Source organism: Chelonoidis abingdonii, chromosome 2, assembly GCF_003597395.2.
Source record: "Chelonoidis abingdonii isolate Lonesome George chromosome 2, CheloAbing_2.0, whole genome shotgun sequence".
Classification (NCBI taxonomy): Eukaryota; Metazoa; Chordata; order Testudines; family Testudinidae; genus Chelonoidis; species Chelonoidis abingdonii.
The window spans coordinates 300,086,492-300,104,762 of record NC_133770.1 but is presented as its reverse complement, the minus strand read 5'-3'; the positions used below and the strand labels follow the sequence as shown (position 1 = coordinate 300,104,762).

The 18,271-nt window shown below is 48.6% G+C and overlaps 2 protein-coding genes across 6 annotated transcripts in view; one reads left to right on the top strand and one right to left on the bottom strand.

Annotated features, from left to right (window-relative positions):
- The window catches only part of RECQL4 (RecQ like helicase 4), a 45,542-nt gene extending 43,693 nt beyond the window's left edge, over window positions 1-1,849 (bottom strand). Inside the window, exons 1-2 of one of the 4 annotated variants that reach the window (XM_032790981.2) lie at window positions 1,814-1,849; window positions 107-230 (exon numbers count right to left, since the gene is read on the bottom strand). In XM_032790981.2, the coding sequence (XP_032646872.1) occupies window positions 107-190 (84 nt within the window). In that variant the 5' untranslated portion in view covers window positions 191-230; window positions 1,814-1,849. Of the gene's footprint in view, window positions 1-106; window positions 261-1,237; window positions 1,294-1,813 lie in introns of those variants that run through there. The other 3 variants (XM_032790980.2, XM_075063304.1, XM_032790982.2) reach the window with 3 other exon arrangements.
- A 148-nt stretch (window positions 1,850-1,997) lies between these two features.
- On the top strand, window positions 1,998-14,416 carry LRRC14 (leucine rich repeat containing 14). Of its 2 annotated transcripts, XM_075063313.1 has the most exons (5): window positions 2,023-2,100; window positions 3,137-3,177; window positions 4,984-5,351; window positions 7,497-8,138; window positions 8,581-14,416. In XM_075063313.1, exons 3-5 carry the CDS (start codon window positions 5,029-5,031, stop codon window positions 9,149-9,151), a joined length of 1,536 nt encoding a protein of 511 aa, XP_074919414.1. In that variant the 5' UTR covers window positions 2,023-2,100; window positions 3,137-3,177; window positions 4,984-5,028; the 3' UTR covers window positions 9,152-14,416. The 2 variants fall into 2 exon arrangements, with proteins under 2 accessions (XP_032646875.1, XP_074919414.1); XM_032790984.2 differs by lacking the exon at window positions 3,137-3,177 and having other exon boundaries at window positions 1,998-2,100.
- The last annotated feature ends 3,855 nt before the right edge of the window (window positions 14,417-18,271 follow it).

The following is an 18,271-nucleotide window of genomic DNA, read 5'->3' as shown; positions in this document are numbered from 1 at the left end:
GGCAGATTTAAACCTATCCTTCTCTTTCCTGTATTTTTCTTTTGCAAGGCTACTCTTAAACCTCTGATTCCTTGAGTCATATCCCCTCCCATCCCTGCATCGGTACCTTGCTCGGTTTCCTCTGGTGCTCCTGAAGAAATGTCATCTCCCATTTTTTCAGCAGGACTTTGACCTCATTGTATCTGTCCATGGCGCCGAAGGCCTGGCCCTACTCTGAAGAACTGCACCAGCTGTAAATATTGCACAGATCTTCACATTAATCCTCTCCGGAACCAGCCATTTGCAGTTTTATTAACAACAGGCAGATATCCCCACTGCATTCTAGTGAATACTATGCAGATGTCGTACAAGCACCAATCTATAGGCACATCCATGGGGAAGACAGTGTGATGCAATGCCAAAGCTCTGACCACTTTAGTCATTGCAGATGGCGTCTGGCAGGAACCTGCACTTTAACCGCTATGTAGTGGGGACTTGCCACCAAGGCTGCTAATCAGCTTGCTATCTCAAGTGGTTCACGCTGTCTGTGCTCCATAGATAGGGCAACTGGATACCTCTCCACTATGGTTTGAAATTAGTGCAGTCTACCACTTCACTTCCTGTCCCAAACTGAGCTCTCATGTTCCACTCAAGAAGGGCGCGCAATATTTTCACAGTTCAAAGCAACTGCATCAGTATCTCCCCTTAGTGGCTCAGCAAGGGCACCCACTCTCAGGCTCCTAGCTCCACAACTGATGCCTCTCTAGGGCGGAGAATCTGTGTCTCTTTGCTGCCTGAGCAGGGTATTCTCAGGGTGAACATTTCCCTGCCTTCGCTGTGTATTTCCCAACAAAGCGTGGTTCTCAAAGTTATGTACTGGTGATCCCTTTCACATAGCAAGCATCTGAGAACAGCCCCCCTTATAAATTAAAAACATTTTTAAATATATTTAACACCATTATAAACACTGGAGGTGAAGCAAGGTTGGGTGGAGGCTGACAGCTCATGATCTCCCATGAAATAACCTTGCAACCCCCGAGGGGTCCCAACCCCCCGTTCGAGAATCCCTGCAATAAAGACTGTCTGGCTAAACAGACCTGCTTCCTTTCTCTTCAGAAACTGATAACAGAGGGTTGCTACAGCTGTAAGTTATCACACAGAGCTTTCTAAGAAAGCCTACTTTACTCTTACGGTAAAAAGCGTTACAGAGAAAACACTCAAACAGTGAAAGAACCTACACACCTAGTGATCAGCTTACCACAGTTCACCCCAATTCTAACGTGGGTTCTGGCAGGATAAGCACTTCACCCCTCCAGTCTTTTATTTACAAGTTTATCGCGGCTTCAACTCAGAACAAGCATCTTCATGACAAGTCCGTCCACCCCCTTGTACGGATCCAGGGGTCTTTGATCCGGAGTTGCCAGAAGCAAGACACCAGTACACAGTGGGTTTCTCCTGGCTTAAGAGGGGGAGAATTTGCACCCTACGGAAACCCGCTTTACAGCTACTGTTCCACAAAGCCCTCTGGACCTGCTCACGCCTTCCGGAGGGGAAACTGAGGCACGGAGCGAGCGAGTTCACCAGGGTGACACAGCGAGGCCGTGGCAGAGCTGGCAAGAGAACTGGGACCGGCCCCCGCCTGAGAGGAGCCCGGGCGCCCGGGGACTGGCCCCCGCCTGGCCTGAGAGGAGCCGTCCGGGCTCGGCCCCCGCCTGAGGGGAGCCCCCTCCAAAGCCCGGAAGAACCTGGGCACGTGCCTCCCCCCGCGTCAGGAGGAACCCAGGCGTCCGGGCTCGGCGGTACGACCCAGCGGGTAGTGAAACCCCGGACTCACCCGCACCGGTCCGGCCGGCTCCAGCGCAAACCTCCCGCCTGCCCCGAGCGCCCACCAATAGGAGCGGCCGCAGCGGGAGGGACGAGCCAGCTGCCCAATCACAGCCCCAATCTCCAAGGAAACGCAAGGACCCGCCTCTCCATTCCGGAAAACGTCGTGACCGGACACGCCTCTGCGTCATCACGCACACCCGGAAGTGCGGTAGCTTCAGGTGGGGCGGGGCCTGCGGAGCCCGGAGCGGCTCCGGGGGTTCCGAGCGCGCGTGGGGCCTGGCCGGTGGGGAGACGGTAAGGGCCGGGGGGCGGGGCACGAACCCCCCGTCAGGGGAGAGGTCTGTGGCGCGAACCCCCTGAGACAAGTGGGGGCGGGGTGAAGTGGGGGAAGGGGGTTGACCCCTTCTTGGGGGGGACTGAGCCCCTCCCAGGCCGTAGTGTGTTAGCGGGGGGCTTGACTCTCTCCCCCCCCGGAGCAGCTGTCCGTTCCCCCAGTCCTGCTGTGGGGCTCTTCCCCTCCCCTGCGGCTCTTCCCCCAAACGTCTCTGTTCCCCTCTGCCCCACCCCAGCTCTGTGGCTTTGTGATATCTGCTGCCCACTCGCCCCCCCATTGGAGGTGGCTCCTGCAGCATCTCCTAGCAGCTTCCTCGATCGCTTCCGGCAGAACCGGGCCCAGAAGAGCGGGTTCCCCGCCGGGGAGTCAGGGCTCAGGTCTGCTGATGCTAAAGCATCATTTCTGGATGTCAGCAGCTTGGAAGAACTGCCCCGTTTTTGGTCAGTAGGTTGTAGTCCAGACTGCTCCAAGGGTGACTGGTGAATCCCAGCATCTCCTGGTCTAGCTATCCCTCTCTGCCCTTCTTTGGTATCGGGTGGGAAGTAGAGGGGGGAAGAAGAAGGGGAAGCGGTTATTGTGGCTTAATTTCGCCATGTGTGTGCCACTGACCAGCCTTAGTGGCGTGGGAGATGGCCAGGATTTGGTGCCACAATTGGATGGACCACACGGTGATGTTATAGTCAAGTGCGGTGGAATGAGACATGAGTGGGCCTCATTGTGGGATGGGGGCTGTGCTCTTGGTAATGTAGCTAGTTGGTCTGAGAAGAGTGCACTGTACTAGAACGTTTCTTGCACTATATTTGGCCTTTCACTACTTGAACCCTCAGATTCTGTGGCTGAAACCCTATGATGGCCAGATTGACTGAATAGGTGGAACAAGGCTGCTAACAGGCCAGGAGGGGTCGCTGTCCTATCCCACTTAAACTCATAGGGTTAGAAGGGACCGCAAGGGTCATCTACTCTAACCCCTGATCTAACTTCCTTGATTTCTGTCAGGATCAGCATAAGGAGAGAAGGAGGAGCAAACCAGCATGAAGGTGGGGGCCAAGTGGTAATCTGCCAGTGCTGCCTTATTTCTTCCCAGCAGTCTGGGCAAAGAGTGGCCAGTATCCCTAACTGACGTGCTGTTTAATCCTTAATGATGGCTAATACAATCCTGGATTCAATCGCAGATGGGCTGGACATATTGGTTGTTGTAGCATTTATTTATATTATAGTAACATCCAAAAGCCCTAATCAATCAAGGTATGTTGTGCTAAGTGTTGTTACAAACACGTGGAGAGAGACCACCCCTACTAAGTAATTAAAGACAAGATGTAACAAGTGAGTAAAATATAATAGAAAGGCTCACATGCTCAACTGGAGAGTTCCTGATCATTCTGATCATGTATTTATATCAGTCTGTGTAATATCCGCAATCCCCAGTGATCCACTAACTAGAAGTGGATTTGGAGGAGGAAAGGGCAGTGGTATTATGGACCGGTTCAGGGCCCGAGCTCCAAGCATGAGGTTGGATAGAAGAAAGCACAAAGATGGTTGTGGGAGATGTGGATATACAGGTGGCTGAGGCAGATGTTATATTAGCAAAGCAGAGGGGATGGGGGCAGTGTGATAAGGTACAAATGGGGATAGATAGGGAGGAAGGGGATACTTAGTTCAGCTTTAGGATGATTGTGTTAGGGCAGTGGCTGTGCTTTTTGGATCTGACCTCACGTACACAGTGCTTCCCATCTTGACAGCTAAGATGAGTTTGACTGAAGACCAAGGAGTCCTAGGAGAGACAATCTATGAATGCACAATTCCTAATCTTTCTCCAGGGGACTCCTAGCAGAGCCAGCTAAGGTGTTGGGTCTGTTGGACTGAGCCTTACTGCCCTGCTCAGCTGCACTATGTCTGGGAACAGTGACTGTTGTGTGTTGGCTCAAGATCTAATGGCTACTGAGAGCCATGATATTGCGCCACAGTTTCTGATTCCATTTATGTTAAGTGAGGGCATTTTGGTTCTGAGCTTTCTGGTGAAACTTAATATAAGAGCTGTTGTGATAACAGTTGTGATAATCAGATCTTTGCTAGGCAAGACCATTCCCATCAGGGTGAGCAAAAGGGGCTGAGTCTGAAGATGAATAGATCTTTAGATCCAAAGCTCTGAAGGATGCTGCCCCCTGCCCGCTATATTGGGGAAATAACCATTTTAGTTCATGACCATAGACTCAGTAGCCCCATGCTCTTCAGGGTCAGCAGTGGGCTGCAGATGACTTGCTAGAGGTCGAAGAAACAGTAGAGAGACATGTGGCATCGTGAAAGGGGAGGAACTTGGTGGTCAGTGTGGTGTAGGGAGGGAGGAGACCTGGGCAAGGGAAGAAGAGCTGTGAGTTGGTCAGAGAGGACCTGCACCCTGGCTGGCCTTGTACAATCAAGGACCAACAGTGCTCTGGGGGCTTGTAAGCAGTTTAGCAAATTGGAACCACAGGGTTAAATTTCTGCAGTTCTGGGGGTCCCCCTCTGATTTCTAGCCCGCTCCTGTTGTAAGAATGTCGGTGGAGCACCGGAGGCAGGTGGGATCTTTCCTAGCTGAAATTGCCGGGCAGGCAGCTATGCTGGCCTTCTACCCTTGCACTGGGTTCCCAGTTCTGTTCTTTCGCTGTGTGGCTGGCTCTCAGAGAGCAGAAGAAGCAGAACAGGTGAGATGAGGATGGGATATATCTCTCCTGCCCACTCATCAGCAGCTGCAGGGAACAATGCAAAAACTGGTTAATTCCTAGTGAAAGTCAGAGATCTCATCAGGAATGTTGCAGTGTGTCCTGGAGGCAGATATATCATTAGGTCTTTCTCTTCTCTTTCAGTGATTCTGTGAAGCTGAGGCTCTGGCTTGCTGCCTCCCTGCAGCCATGCACTCCCTCGTGTTCCTCTGTGCACAGAAGGTGGTTTCCCACCACTCCACGGTGCGCGGTGCCTTGGAGTTCATCCCAAAGGAGTTATATCCAGTCTTGTTCAAGGCAGCTTTCATGGACAAGAGGACTCTTGTGCTGCAAGATCTGGTGCAGACATGGCCTTTCCCAGTACTTAGTTTCCAGAAGCTTTTGCGGAAGTGTCAGCACTGTGACCGTGCTCTGCTCCAGGAAAAGCCCAACAAGTTATGTGTGCAGACTGTCATCCTGGGAGTGGTGGCCTACCTGAATGAGGCTCTCGAAGACCAACTTCCCAGCCAAAGGTACCTGTCAGCGCATAGCTCATTACCTACCACAAAGGTCACGTGCTGATGAGACTAAACTATACTGGGAGGTGGTGGGGAAGGAGACTTACAGTAACGCACTAACACTGGGGTTCTCAAACTTTTTTTGCTGGGCCACACTTTGAAACTGTTTGAGGCTGTGATGACCCCACTGCCCCAAAAGTGATGACAAAAATACTGTACATCCTCAGGAGCACTAAATGAAGCATGGAATCATTATCCCTGCAGCCAAAGGCACTGAAGCCTCTCAAAAAGTGTAAAGCAACCGTTTTCAGGAATAAATACATGGATATTTAAAAAACACGTTTTCTGAGTAAAAAAATAGACAACAGGATACAGCTTGGGAAGCTGGAAGCCCCTTTCAGTGATTGTGGCAAAAATTATAACATTATCCAAGGATTGTGGCTTTATACGCAACTATATACAAACAAGTATCTGGACACTTCCTGCGAGGGGTGCTGCTGTTTTGAAGCGCACATTTTATTTTTCAATCGCAGCTGCAGGGAACTGAGGCAGACCCTTAAATCATCCTCCACGTTCAGTTTTCATTTTTGAAATATGAACAAATGTCCGTGATTTGGTATTGCTACCCTTACTTCTGTGCTCCTTCAGAGCTGGGCAGCTGGAGAGCGGCAACTGTTGTACCCCTCACCTGGCAGTCTCCTTTATTTGCGAACTTGAAATATGGTAACCTTAGCAAAGGATCTAAAGGTTATCACAATATTTGTTGAGATCTCGTGACACCCTGATAATAGCCCTGTGACCCCCTTTTGGGTCGAGACCCCCAGTTAAGGAAACACTGCACTAACATGTTAAATGTAATTGACCTGGGCCTCTGGCTCTTTAGTACAGCCTGCACTGATGATCCAGTAGGGCTGAGACAAGCTTTGCTTTTGTTCTTGGTTGTGTGACAAGAAAATATGGTGGTTTCCATATTTGGGTGTGTAGTTCAAATTGAAATTGCGCTCTGTGTCCCTCTGGAGGAGGAGCTGCTGATCTGAGGTGCGGGGTGCTGACTTCAGTCTGGGTGGACCAAATGTTCCAGGTATTTTACCATGTTAAACAGGGCCTCCAATTTCAGTTTCCTCAAACTGCAGCAGAATGGGATGACTCTCAGGTAGCAGCTGCTTGGTAAATGCCTCCTCTGGCTCCTTGCATGTGATTGTGCAGCAGACTGCACTTTGAAAGCAAGCTCTTTGGCCGTTATGCATGTGGTTTCTCTGCAGTGTGGCACTACTAGCCTGTCTGCAGCATTAAACAACTTCCATTTGTCAAGTGACAGGCCATAAGCAGCTTTGGGTGGTGGGACACAATGCAATAATTCCTGCTGGTTGGCCACTGGTTTTATCCATCCATGAGTATTGCTCTCTTCCTGTTGGAAATGGAGGGAACGGTCTTAAATGTCAGCCTGTCTTAATCATTATGCAGTGCCCCAAAGTGTAAGATGCTTTTTATTTTTTCTGTAAAACAAAGTCCCTGCCAGGGAAGGCAGTGAGGTTCACTGGATAGGGGTTGGAACGGAAATCAGAAGACCTAGATTCTAGTCCCTGCTTTGTGACCGCAGGCTTTCCTGCTCTGTGGAACAGGGGCAGTGATACTTAGCCTCCTTCAGAAAACTTTGAGATCTACGCCTGAGATGCTCTAAATCTTATCGGCACTGAATAGTGTCACTCTTATTTTGGAGACAGTGGTGGGAGATGGGGTGGGGAAGGCTGAGGGTTGCAGTAAGATCATGTGGTTCCTCTGTTCTAGAATGAACAAGTGACCAAAAGACTAAAGCTAGGCAGAGCCACAGTCCATGCATCTGGAACTGGTAAACCAAAGAGCTAATCCTTAGGCTGCGTGTCACATTATCTGAGCAACACAAGTGGTTCAGTCTTTACAGCTGCCACAAGAAGGGAGATGAGCCCCAGTCCTGGAGCGAGAGCGAGTCTTTTCAAGCCAGTAATTGATACTAACGCCTCTCCCTCCCCCCACTGGGTTCTGGTTCCCAAGCCACTGGGAGAGTGACTACATGGCCCTGTGTGGGGAACGATCCCGCAGTAGCTGGGTGAATGAAGTAGGTGACCAAATAGGTCTTTTCAGTCTCTTGTTATTTTGCTCCTTTTTTCTTGTCTTCCCCAGCAAGAGGCAGTGCCTGCAGGTTCTAGACATGACGGGGCTTCAGGACGATGGAATAGACCAGGGCCCAGAAAGCATGAGCCTGTGGTCCAGGACGGTGACCCTGGCGAAAGCGTGCATTGATGTTTCCAAGCACCAGAGCAAGTGCACCAAGCGCACCTCGAAGCGGAGGAAAGGCCCCTACAGCAGCTCGGTGGCTCTGCCGCCGCCACGGCCCGTTTCTGTGGAAGTCCACGTGGATCTCTTTGTGAACAGCACCTCTTACGGAGTCCTTAAAGATGCCTTGCAGAACAACGCTAACAGCATGCTGCGGCTGAAGTGCAGGGACTTCCGGGCTGAGGAGCTGCCCATTGCAAGTACCGTGGGGCTCCTGGAGTTCCTGGATCCCACAGGTGTTCGGCAGGTGGATCTGAGATTCAATAACCTGGGGCTGTCTGGCCTGAGGGTGATTCTCCCGCACATGGCAAAATTCACCAACCTGGTCAGCCTGAAGCTGCCCTACAGCAACATTGATGTGAGGCGGCTCTCAGCGGGAATGGAAGGAAGCCTCCACTACTTCGCCACCCAGCTCAGTAGATTGTCCTGTCTCAAGGAGCTGAATTTGGGCTCCTCCAGGCTTTCCGGGAAGCTAAGGCAGCTGCTGGGGTAAGCTATTTGTAGGGCCGAGGGGGCCCAGCTGAGGGCTGCACTGGCAAATTGACAGGAGTGTGAGTGACTCTGTGTAATAGAGCAGGTTGCAGCTCTTCTTTTGTGACCCATGGAGACTACAGGTCCCATCATGCAATGCTCCATCTTGATCAGAGAAGTTTCTTTGCATGTTGGGATCTGTATTCTGCAGCCTCCTTTAATGTGAAAGTTTGGCCAGTGCACTGCAGGTCCTGTCATGCAATTCTCCAAGCATCCAGATTTTATAACTAGCATTAGGGATGGTCGTCACCGTACAAATCTGCAGCTTTAATGTTGGCCTTGATTTGGCCCTGAGCTACTTGGTAGTGTGGCCTTTTCCAACCATTTTGATTTCTGTCCTCTGCGAGCGACAGTAGTTATCTAAAAAGGAACTTATGCTTACAATCTTTCTTCCCACCAGCAATTTGCAGGGTCCCTTGGAAAGCCTGGAGCTGGCCTTCTGCTACCTGCTCCCCAATGACCTCGCCTACCTTTCACAAAGCCTTCACACCCCCACCCTGAAGAAGCTGGACCTCAGCGGCAACAACTTGTCTGACTCGCTTCTCCAGCCCTTCCAGCGTCTCCTAGAAGAGGCTTCTTCATCCCTTCTCCACCTGGACATCATGGAGTGCCGCCTGATGGATATCCATCTGGAATCACTTTTCCCCGCCCTGTGCCGCTGCTCTCAACTTCGCTACTTGGGGGTGTTTGGCAACCCCCTCTCTAAGCGGGGGCTGAAGAACTTGCTGCAGAGGACCATGGGCCTGTTGTACTTGCAGCTCGTCATTTACCCCTACCCTGTGGACTGTTACAGTGAGACCCTGCCATGGCCCCCCACCTCCTCTAACCTCTTGAATGGTTCTGTGGATGAAGAGAAGTTTTCCAGGGTGAGCGCTGAGCTGCAACAGATGCTGCTGACTGCAAGCAGGACCGATGCTGTCTGGACCACGAATTTATGCAGGCACAATACCTTAGATTATTTTAATTTGTAGCTCACCAGGAATGCAAAACGAAGGAGAAAACAAACTGATCAGGCTTTTCATTTTTAATGCCCCTTCAAAGTTGAGCGGTTCAGTGGATGCAGCAACAACACTTTTATACACATTTTTAACAGCATCTGTTTAGAGCATGAATTCAAATGGAAGTTTTCTCTCTCCTTCTGCACCTCCGTTCAGTAAAGCTGAGATTAAAGCTGCCATGGTTTATCCCAGATAGTGCCATTACCTTATGTAGGTTCTTACATGCCCCTTACATGACTTCATAGTGTAACCCTGCAAAATTCTTAGCAAAGTGTACTAGTCACAGTACAAATGCAGCAACCCAACAATTAGAAGGCCCCTTCTAAAAACACCGGTCCATTCCTAGCTTCTGGGCAGTCTACTCTTTCTCTGCATGGATTATCTCCTCTGAAAACCCCTCTTTCCACTTCTCTTCTAATGTATCCCATCATTCTCACACGTGTGCGTAGGGCTTAGAAATGTTACCAGTCATGTAGTAGCCAGAGCACTAAACCCACTAGCCACACAGATGTGAAAGGTGGGGAGACCTATATTTAGGGACAGTTCTACTATACTCCTGCTTGGCTTTATGGCTGCTGCAAGTGGGGTGTCTTGTGCTACTCTATCCTTCCCCCAGCCTTCACTTTGGAGTCCTTCTGTGAACTGAATATTTCCTCCATCTCTGCTGTTGCATGGAGCTTTCCTAAGATGTAACAAAATAAAATTGGCTCAGTTCTTATCCATTTCACAGCTGCTTGCAGAGTATAGTAGCGGTGAGACTGACAACACCTCTGTTGGTTTTCACTCTGCTGCAGGTGCGTGGAAGATCTGAGTAACAGCAGAGGCATCGGAGTGGTATGCAGACTGACTCTGTACACTCCCCTTGTACGCAGAGAGCTTCTTCACAACTAGAAACTTTTTTTTTTTAAATGAGAGGTTAGATCCTGCAGAAGATGATTCATGCTCCCTGGTATACTTACCAGCCATGGGCATGTGGTAAGCCAGGATGGGTAAGGAATGATGTCCCTAGCCTCCAAACATCCAATAGGGAATGATCCTTCATTAGCTGAGAGGGACGTAATTGATCTCTTCCATCTACCATATGCTCTCGGCTTCTGCATACCATTCCGCGCCCAAGCTGTGTGGCTATCCAGTTCCCTTCTGGGGTGGGTTTGTTGCTACCTGTCTAACTTATGACTGGAAGTGGCTTCTTTCTTCCCTGGTAAAATCCCACCAGATTACTTTCATGACCTTCTGCCCTGTCTACCTGCATAGTCATCTTATCACTCGCTTCTAGCTTTAACTCAGGCTGCACATAACTTGACACCTTCACCAGTCCTCTCTTGACCAGTTAAACTTCTGACCTCATTTTAACTCCCATCAGCTTAAAGTCTTCAAGCCCCACCTGTTTCTCTTGGGCAAAAGGACCTCGCTCCCATCCAGCTCCATATCCCCACTTGTGGTTTGTGTTTGCTGTCTGGAGCTTTGGCATCAGAATCTGAACTCTCCTCTCCTTCCCACATCCTCTATGGCTGCATATTTGCTTAGATAAACTTCTTTGTTCTGGCCATTTTGAGGGAATAATCATGCCCAATGGGGGGTTAATTTTGTGAGACTGCTGAGCTAAGGGACTTTGAAAGCTAGTAACTCATTCCTTCAGCACATTACCCATCTCAGTGTTACCTGGGCTGCCCCTCTGCTTAAATTCTCCTGTTACTTTAGCCAGTGAATGCAGCCCCTCTCCAAAATCCACTCACATCTGCATATATCCTCTGTTTATCAACCCTATCCTCAAACAACTCTGCTAGATCCTTGAGCGTTCAAGATCCATTTAAAAAAATATGCTTTGTACAAACCCTACCCAAAATGCCCCTGAAAAGCGGCGTCACCAAGAGGTATCGCCCCCAAAATGCCACTGATTTTCGGCGGCGACACCTCTTGACGTTGCCACTTCTTGGCAGCATTTTGGCAGATGCTTGTCCACCGGCCATGGTCCTTGGTGGCTTGTCGTCTGGTGCCCGCCACCTGGAAAAGCTTGGGGACCACTGCTTCAGATGAAAGGCACGCTACAAGATAAAGTGTCTTATGACCTGGGAACTTCCTCACTGGAACAGCTATTTAACTAGCTGCCCTTTGGCAGAGGTCGCTCTGCTGCTGCTGGACACACTTGTTTGAATCAAGACTGTGTCTTGGAGCCCATCTCTTTCTACCACCTCCCCCTGTGCTAGTGACACGGAAAACAAGCACAATGTCGCATTGACAGTGATGACATGGCTGCAGGAGCCACTAGCAACAACACAGTGTGAGCGCAAAGCCCTGGTTTCAGTAAGAGCTCTGGCCATTAGAATCACAGAAATGTCGGGCTGGAAGCGACCTTGGGAAACCAAGTCCAGCCCCCTGCGCTGTGGCAGGACCAAGTAAACCTAGACCATCCCTGACAGGTGTTTATCCACCCTGTGTTTAAAATCTTCCAGGGATGGGGATTCTAACAGCCTCCCTTGGAAGCCTGTTCTAGAGCTTGCTGCAGACAAGTAATGGGCCTACAGTGGACATGGAGAACACTTGATCCCCACCCTTTTTAGAACCACCCTTAACATATCTGAAGACTGGTGTCAGGGCCCCCGTCATGCTGCTTTCCCCAAGGCTAAACATGCCCAGGTTTTTAACCTTTCTTTATACTTCAGGCTTTCTAAACCTTAGATCATTTTTGTTGGTCCCCTCCGGATGCGCCTCCCATTATCCCCATCTTTCCTGAAGTGTGGCGCCCAAAACGACGCAGTAGTCCAGGTGTTACCCTGTCTGGGACGAATGAAGTGAGAAGAGATTAGTGTTTGAAGTCAGTGGGTTACAGTCTGGCTCCCTCTTCCCTAACTCCCCTAGCAGTGGGCCTCCTGTGTGCCCTCAGCCCCAGGAGCTCTTTAGAGCGGGGGAAGTCACCTTTGAGGGAATGCTACTATCCTGTCTATTCACCCGAGCTGGGACACGTGCTCCCAGCTCCGGTGCAGGTGTATCCTAAATGTGTCTTCCTCTCTGTATGTCAGCTCCCATCTCCTCCTCCTCCCACCCTTGGCCTTGCCCACCCCTCCCTCTTTCATCTCCTCCTGCTTGCTTCTCCCCACGCTTTTATGCTGCCCCCAAGTCTAGAACAGCCCCCATTATTGACTCCCCTCACATCTGACATCTTTGGGCAGCTCCATCACTCATCATCTCTGCAGCCCCTTCTATGCCTGCTCTTAAGAGATTAAGCTCACTCTCTTGCCTAGCAATCTGCCCTGTCCTCTCTGGTCTGTCTTTTCATCCTGTCTATTTCAGATGTATGGAGCAGGCACTCTGTTTTATGGCTGTGCACATCAATTTTACTAGACCCCACTACAGTGATTAAATCTTTTTCATTCCCTTCCCATCATGGACTACTATGAGCCTCTCACTCTAGCTGAGTGCAGTGGTGGCTACTGATGGTTCAACCAGTGTTTATTTTTGGAAATGATCTTGCATTTGTACAGTACCCTCACAGTTAGAAGGATCTAACGGTGTTTTACCAACTACATACAAGAAATTTTCATCTGTTGATGACATGCAGCCACCTCTGGGGTGAAACACCAGCCATTCAACAGTGCAGCAACCTGTTAGGACATAAGCAAAGAATGCTGTGTCTGTTTAAATCAGAGGAGGGGATTCAGGGAGGGAGAAAATAATTGCAGGAGGTGGAATTTGATCAGTACACTGGTGTTTCGACGCTTGGAGAAAGCACTGTGAGAACACAGCAGGATCTTGGTTTTGTGTGTCCTTGGAAAAGGAATTGCCATGTTTTCAGCTGCGAGTGAAGTCTGCAATAGCCAATTCTCCAACCATTGAAATGGTAGGAGGGAACTAGCCCTTTGCATGTCAAACAGGTGGGTCGAGTTTCCTCACATCCGCAAATCATTGCCAGAGAAACCAGGCAATCTGCTATTTCAAGTCTTAGTCCAAGGGGCCAAACATTCAAACAGCGACATGCTGTATCCATTCAAAACCAAACAGCAAAGCATACCCTGCTCCATGGTGCCCTATGGGATACTCTCCCAATCCAGACTTTCCAGAGGATGTTTGGGGGCTGTGCCTGTAAGTTGCAGTCATGATTATGGGACCAAACTGGATTGCAGTGGAGAACAGTCTGAAGAGCAATTTCTTTGGACTTGTTAATCCACAGCAAAGGGGAAGTTTGCTGTCCAGAGCAAAGCTGTATTGATATTAATGCTCCGTGCTTGACATGACTCCCCTAAAGGGGTTAGCTTCCATAAGGCAGACGCTGCCAACAAAAGTTGTCTCACTTTTTTGGGACACAGTCAGCCAATGAGTATGTTCAGATGATGTAATAGCTTCTAACTTGTGTCTCGGTGGTTGAAAGTGTTGTTGCTCGCTATTGTCTTGGAGAGTTACAGGGGTGAAGTTGGACAGAGATCCTCTTTCTTATCCAGTTCAGCCAAACTCATTAAATGCCAGAATGGTTTTTCTAACTCTCCTCTGTGCTGTGGATTAGTATGGTCCAATACCTCCAAGTCACTTCTCAGGGCCTAGAATTAAGGATAACGTGAAATTACTGATCATGTAAATTAGCTGAGATTCTTAGGGCACTAGCCTGAGCAATGCTTAGCCATTTCCAATGCATTTGGGCCTAGACGTGGCCATGTCATCCCCTCGCTCTTGCCAGGCTGTAAAGAAGGCTGCACATTGGGTTTAGAAAGTGATATGCTAGTTGACTAATCTTGAGCAAGCAGTTCAGGGATGTCTGCCACAGTGATACACAAAACCAGTGCACGCAGTTCAACATTATTAATGATAAAAGGCATCTATCTAATCTCAGAATAATCTACAGAGCAACATCCAGTGTCGGTTCATTCTCCTGAATGATTACAAGGAAAGACAAAATGCATTAAATCCTTAGTCCAGCCTTTAAATTAATGTATTTAAAATGATCTAACCTGGAATGATAAATTGGTTCAGAAATACATTCCAATCGATCAGACAGTGTTTCCATTATGTATAAGATTCAGTACTTTTAATCCTCTCCAATTTCTGTCACACAAGGGAGAGCTAGTTCATTTCAAGCAAAATTTAGGTGACAGATTCCCTTACACTTGGAACCGATCTTGCAGCTTGTCACTAGGCAGTCTCCCTCTGATACGAATTAAAGTATCTGCCAGTTTCTTGAAGCCCACACTGAGCACATTACTACTGTAGAATAGAGAGTAATAAAACTTTTCTATTTTGGCATTTGCATTGGCCTCCTAAAACCTCTTTTGCTAGAGAGCCAGTGTGGTCATTCTAGCATAAACCATGAGTAACCGGAGCATCCATGTATTAACTTGAACTGTTCTTGCACTGTAGTTAGCTAGTAGGTAACAACTGGGGTGTAGTTCTTGGCACTGGGACTTTTTTCTCCTACAGTCTGAGCTATCCCCCTCTCTAGATTCCACCAAGAGATTTTAATGAAACCCCTACAGAAATGTACCTGGCCCTGTTCTGTATCAGCCACTAGAAGCCTGCAGCCCACCTTAGAAAAACACCACTTAATTCCTGGACAATAAGTGGTCCTTTTTTGATGCCCTATACAGTCTGGCTGGGGGAGGAGGGGCAACTACTAATGGTTTGTGCTTCCTTGGCACCTTCCATCGCAGGATCTTGCCGTGCTTTACAAACACTATTTGCTTTAGTCTTTTAACGTGTCTTTTGAGTTACAGCCATAGCATTGTTCTCATGTGACAGCTGGGGGGAACGAGTATATCAATGTGGCTTTCCTTGGCTGTCCTATTTCCATGTTTGTAAGGGCAAATAGCATCAGCTGGATCACGAGCTTCTAGGGCAGTGGTTCTCAACCTATTTACCATTGTGGGCCACATAATGCAGTTCTCTGTGTCATGTGGCCACATCCACACACTATATATATGACCTTTATGGCTCACATAGGCCGCAGCTGTGAGCTGATTGGGCTGCAAGCAACCCACAGGTTGAGAACCACTGTTCTAGAGGATTGTGCCTCTTTACCCATATAGTGATCTAACATTTCCCCCATACCCACCTCCTGATCTATCTCCTCAGCAGCTCAGACCCCTGCCCCCCTCCAGTGAGTGATTTATTCACGCCAGCATGTTTATTCCCATATATCCGTATCTGTGCATGACGGGCCGACTGGCCTACCTGCCTTCCCCCTGCTTGATGCCGGACCAACATTTGCATCTGGAAGCAGTGCCTGTTTGCTTATGGAGCTTGCTTTTTTTTTTAAGGTGACATCTGAGGAACTGTCCCAGATTGAGGTGTCATTAGAGGGGGTTTTGGAACAAATTGATAAACTAAATAGTAATAAGTCTCCAGGATCTGATGGTATTCACCCAAGAGTTCTGAAGGAATTCAGATGTGAAATTGCAGGACTACTAACTGTAGCCTGTAACCTACCATTTAAATCAGCTTCTCTACCACATGACTGGAGGATAGCTAACGTGATACTAATTTTTTTAAAAGGGCTCCAGAGGTGACCCTGGCAATTACAGGCCGGTAAACCTGACCTCAGTACTGGGCAGACTTGTTGAAACTATAGTAAAGAACCAAATTTTCAGATACATAGATGAACATAATTTGTTGGGAAAATGTCAACATGGTATTTGTAAAGGGAAATCATGCCTCACCAATCTACTAGAATTCTTTGAGGGGGTCAACAAGTATGTGGACAAGGGGGATCCAGTGGATATAGTGTATTTAGATTTTCAGAAAGCCTTTGACAAGGTCCCTCACCAAAGGCTCTTAAGCAAAGAAACTGTCATGAGATAAGAGGGAAGGTCCTCTCATGGATTGATAACTGGTTAAAAGATAGGAAACAAAGGGTAGGAATAAATGGTCAGTTTTCAGAATGGAGAGAGGTAAACAGTGGTGTCCCCCAGGGGTCTGTACTGGGCCAGTCCTATTTAACATATTCATAAATGATCTGGAAAAAGGAGTAAACAGTGAGGTGGCAAAATTTGCAGATGATATAAAACTACTCAAGATAGTCAAGTCCCAGGCAGACTGTGATGAGCTACAAAAGGATCTCTCAAAACTGGGTGACTGGGCAACAAAATGGCAGATGAAATTCAGTGTTGATAAATGCAAAGTGATGCACAGTGGAAAACATAATCCTAACTATACATATAAAATGATGGGGTCTAAATCAGCTGTTAGCACTCAAGAAAGAGATTTTGGAGTCATTGTGGATAGTTCTCTGAAAATATCCACTCAATGTGCAGAGGCAGTCAAAAAAGCAAACAATGCTGGGAATCATTAAGAAAGGGATAGATAAGACAGAAAATATCATATTGCTTTTGTAGAAATCCATGGTATGCCCTATTTGAATACTGCACGCAGATGTCACCCCATCTCAAAAAAGATATACTGGAATTGGAAAAGGTTCAGAAAGGGGCAACAAAAATGATTAGGGGTATGGAACAGCTTCCGTCTGAGGAGAGATTAATAAGACTGGGATTTTTCAGCTTGGGAAAAGAGACAACTAAGGGGGGATATGATAGAGGACTATAAAACTGATGTGGAGAAAGTAAATATGGAAGTGTTATTTACTCTCTCATAACACAAGAACTCGAGGTCACCAAATGAAATTAATAGGCAGCAGGTTTAAAACAAACACAAGGAAATTTTTCTTCACACAACGCACAATCAACCTGTGGAACTCCTTGCCAGAGGATGATGTGAAGGCCAAGATTATAACGGAGTTCAGAAAAGAACTAGATACATTCATGGAGGATAGATCCATCAATGGTTATTAGCCAGGATGAGTGGGGATGGTGGCCCTAGGCTCTGTTTGCCAGAAGCTGGGAATGGGCAACGGGATGGATCACTTGATGATTCCCTGTTCTGTTCGTTCCTTGTGGGGCACTGGCCGCTGTCGGAAGATGGGATACTGGGCTAGATGGACCTTTGGTCTGACTCAGTGTGGCCATTCTTGAGCTCAGCAATCCAGGAGGCAGAACAGGTCAGCATTCCCTGCCCAGTCTTGCTGGGGGAAAAGTCTCCCAACCGTCCACCTGGCACCTGACCCTGCAAAGCCCTGGAAAACAGTCACTTTCCAGGAGTTATCTGGCTACTTGCTAATGTGTCAATTCCACCACCGCCTCCCCCTTGTTTTTACCCATCTCAGAGTTTCTCTTGCCAAGCAAGATGCTTGGTAGGAGCATTGCTGACCTGAACCTCTCATTCCCAGGAGTTAAGGCTGTGATACTGGAGAGCCATTTGCTTTGGGGTGACACTCCCCCACCCTAGGACTCCCAACAGGCTGCAGCTGGGGCCATCCACCACCACCCCAGCTCCAGGGGAGATCTGGCCAGGCTGCCCACTCACCAAGTAGAGGGACAGTCTGTAACTTCAACCTGCCTTTTTTCTCTTCCAGGCTGGCTCTAGTTCTCAGGCCCCTGGGATCTGCTTCCTTCCAGGCACAGTGGAGAGATCCTGCTCTACCAGGGCAAGCCACTGCAGCCTGCTTTCTCCCTTTTCTGTTCCTATCCCCTCCTTCAGCTGAGGCATTTCAGGTAGATGTGAGACAGAGCCAGCAGCAGCTGCTCTGCAGGTTGGATCAGTACCCCTTCATGCCCTGCCCCATCACAAAAGTTGTACGCCCCATCAATGACCGTGATCTTTCCAAAGGTCACCAAAAGGCCATCAGTCTCTCATGGGACTTCAGCCACCTGTGTGCCCTTTTGACCAACAGTCTTCCAAGAATTGTGCCCTCCAGCCATAACAGTGACCTCCAGTTTATTCACCCTGCTTGCCAGCTGAGTACAGGCAGGAAACCCAAATGGGCTGTTGCCATCAGGGCCCCAGAGCATCACAGTCGAATAAGTGACAAGCATTATCACGATTTCTTCTGTCAGGCAGCCACGTTGGCTAGCAGGTCTCTGCTTTGGGGACGTTAAGGTCACTGATTCCATTTAACAGTTTTTAACCAAGAAAACTATGGACTATGAGTGAGCCGGACACCGACCCTGCGACCTATGTCCACCCCCATGGCGCAGCACTGCCAGCCAGCAATAGAAGCATTTTGCAATACTGTTGGGCTTGGGAACAAGGAGTTACTAGACTGGATCAGAACCAAAG

Bases quoted from the DNA above. Each gene is read 5' to 3' on its own strand.
- LRRC14 (XM_032790984.2), top strand. From the start codon at position 5,029: ATGCACTCCCTCGTGTTCCTCTGTGCACAGAAGGTGGTTTCCCACCAC. The intron at 5,352-7,496 runs GTACCTGTCAGC...TGTCTTCCCCAG, and splicing joins GACCAACTTCCCAGCCAAAG to CAAGAGGCAGTGCCTGCAGG. The intron at 8,139-8,580 runs GTAAGCTATTTG...TCTTCCCACCAG, and splicing joins AAGCTAAGGCAGCTGCTGGG to CAATTTGCAGGGTCCCTTGG.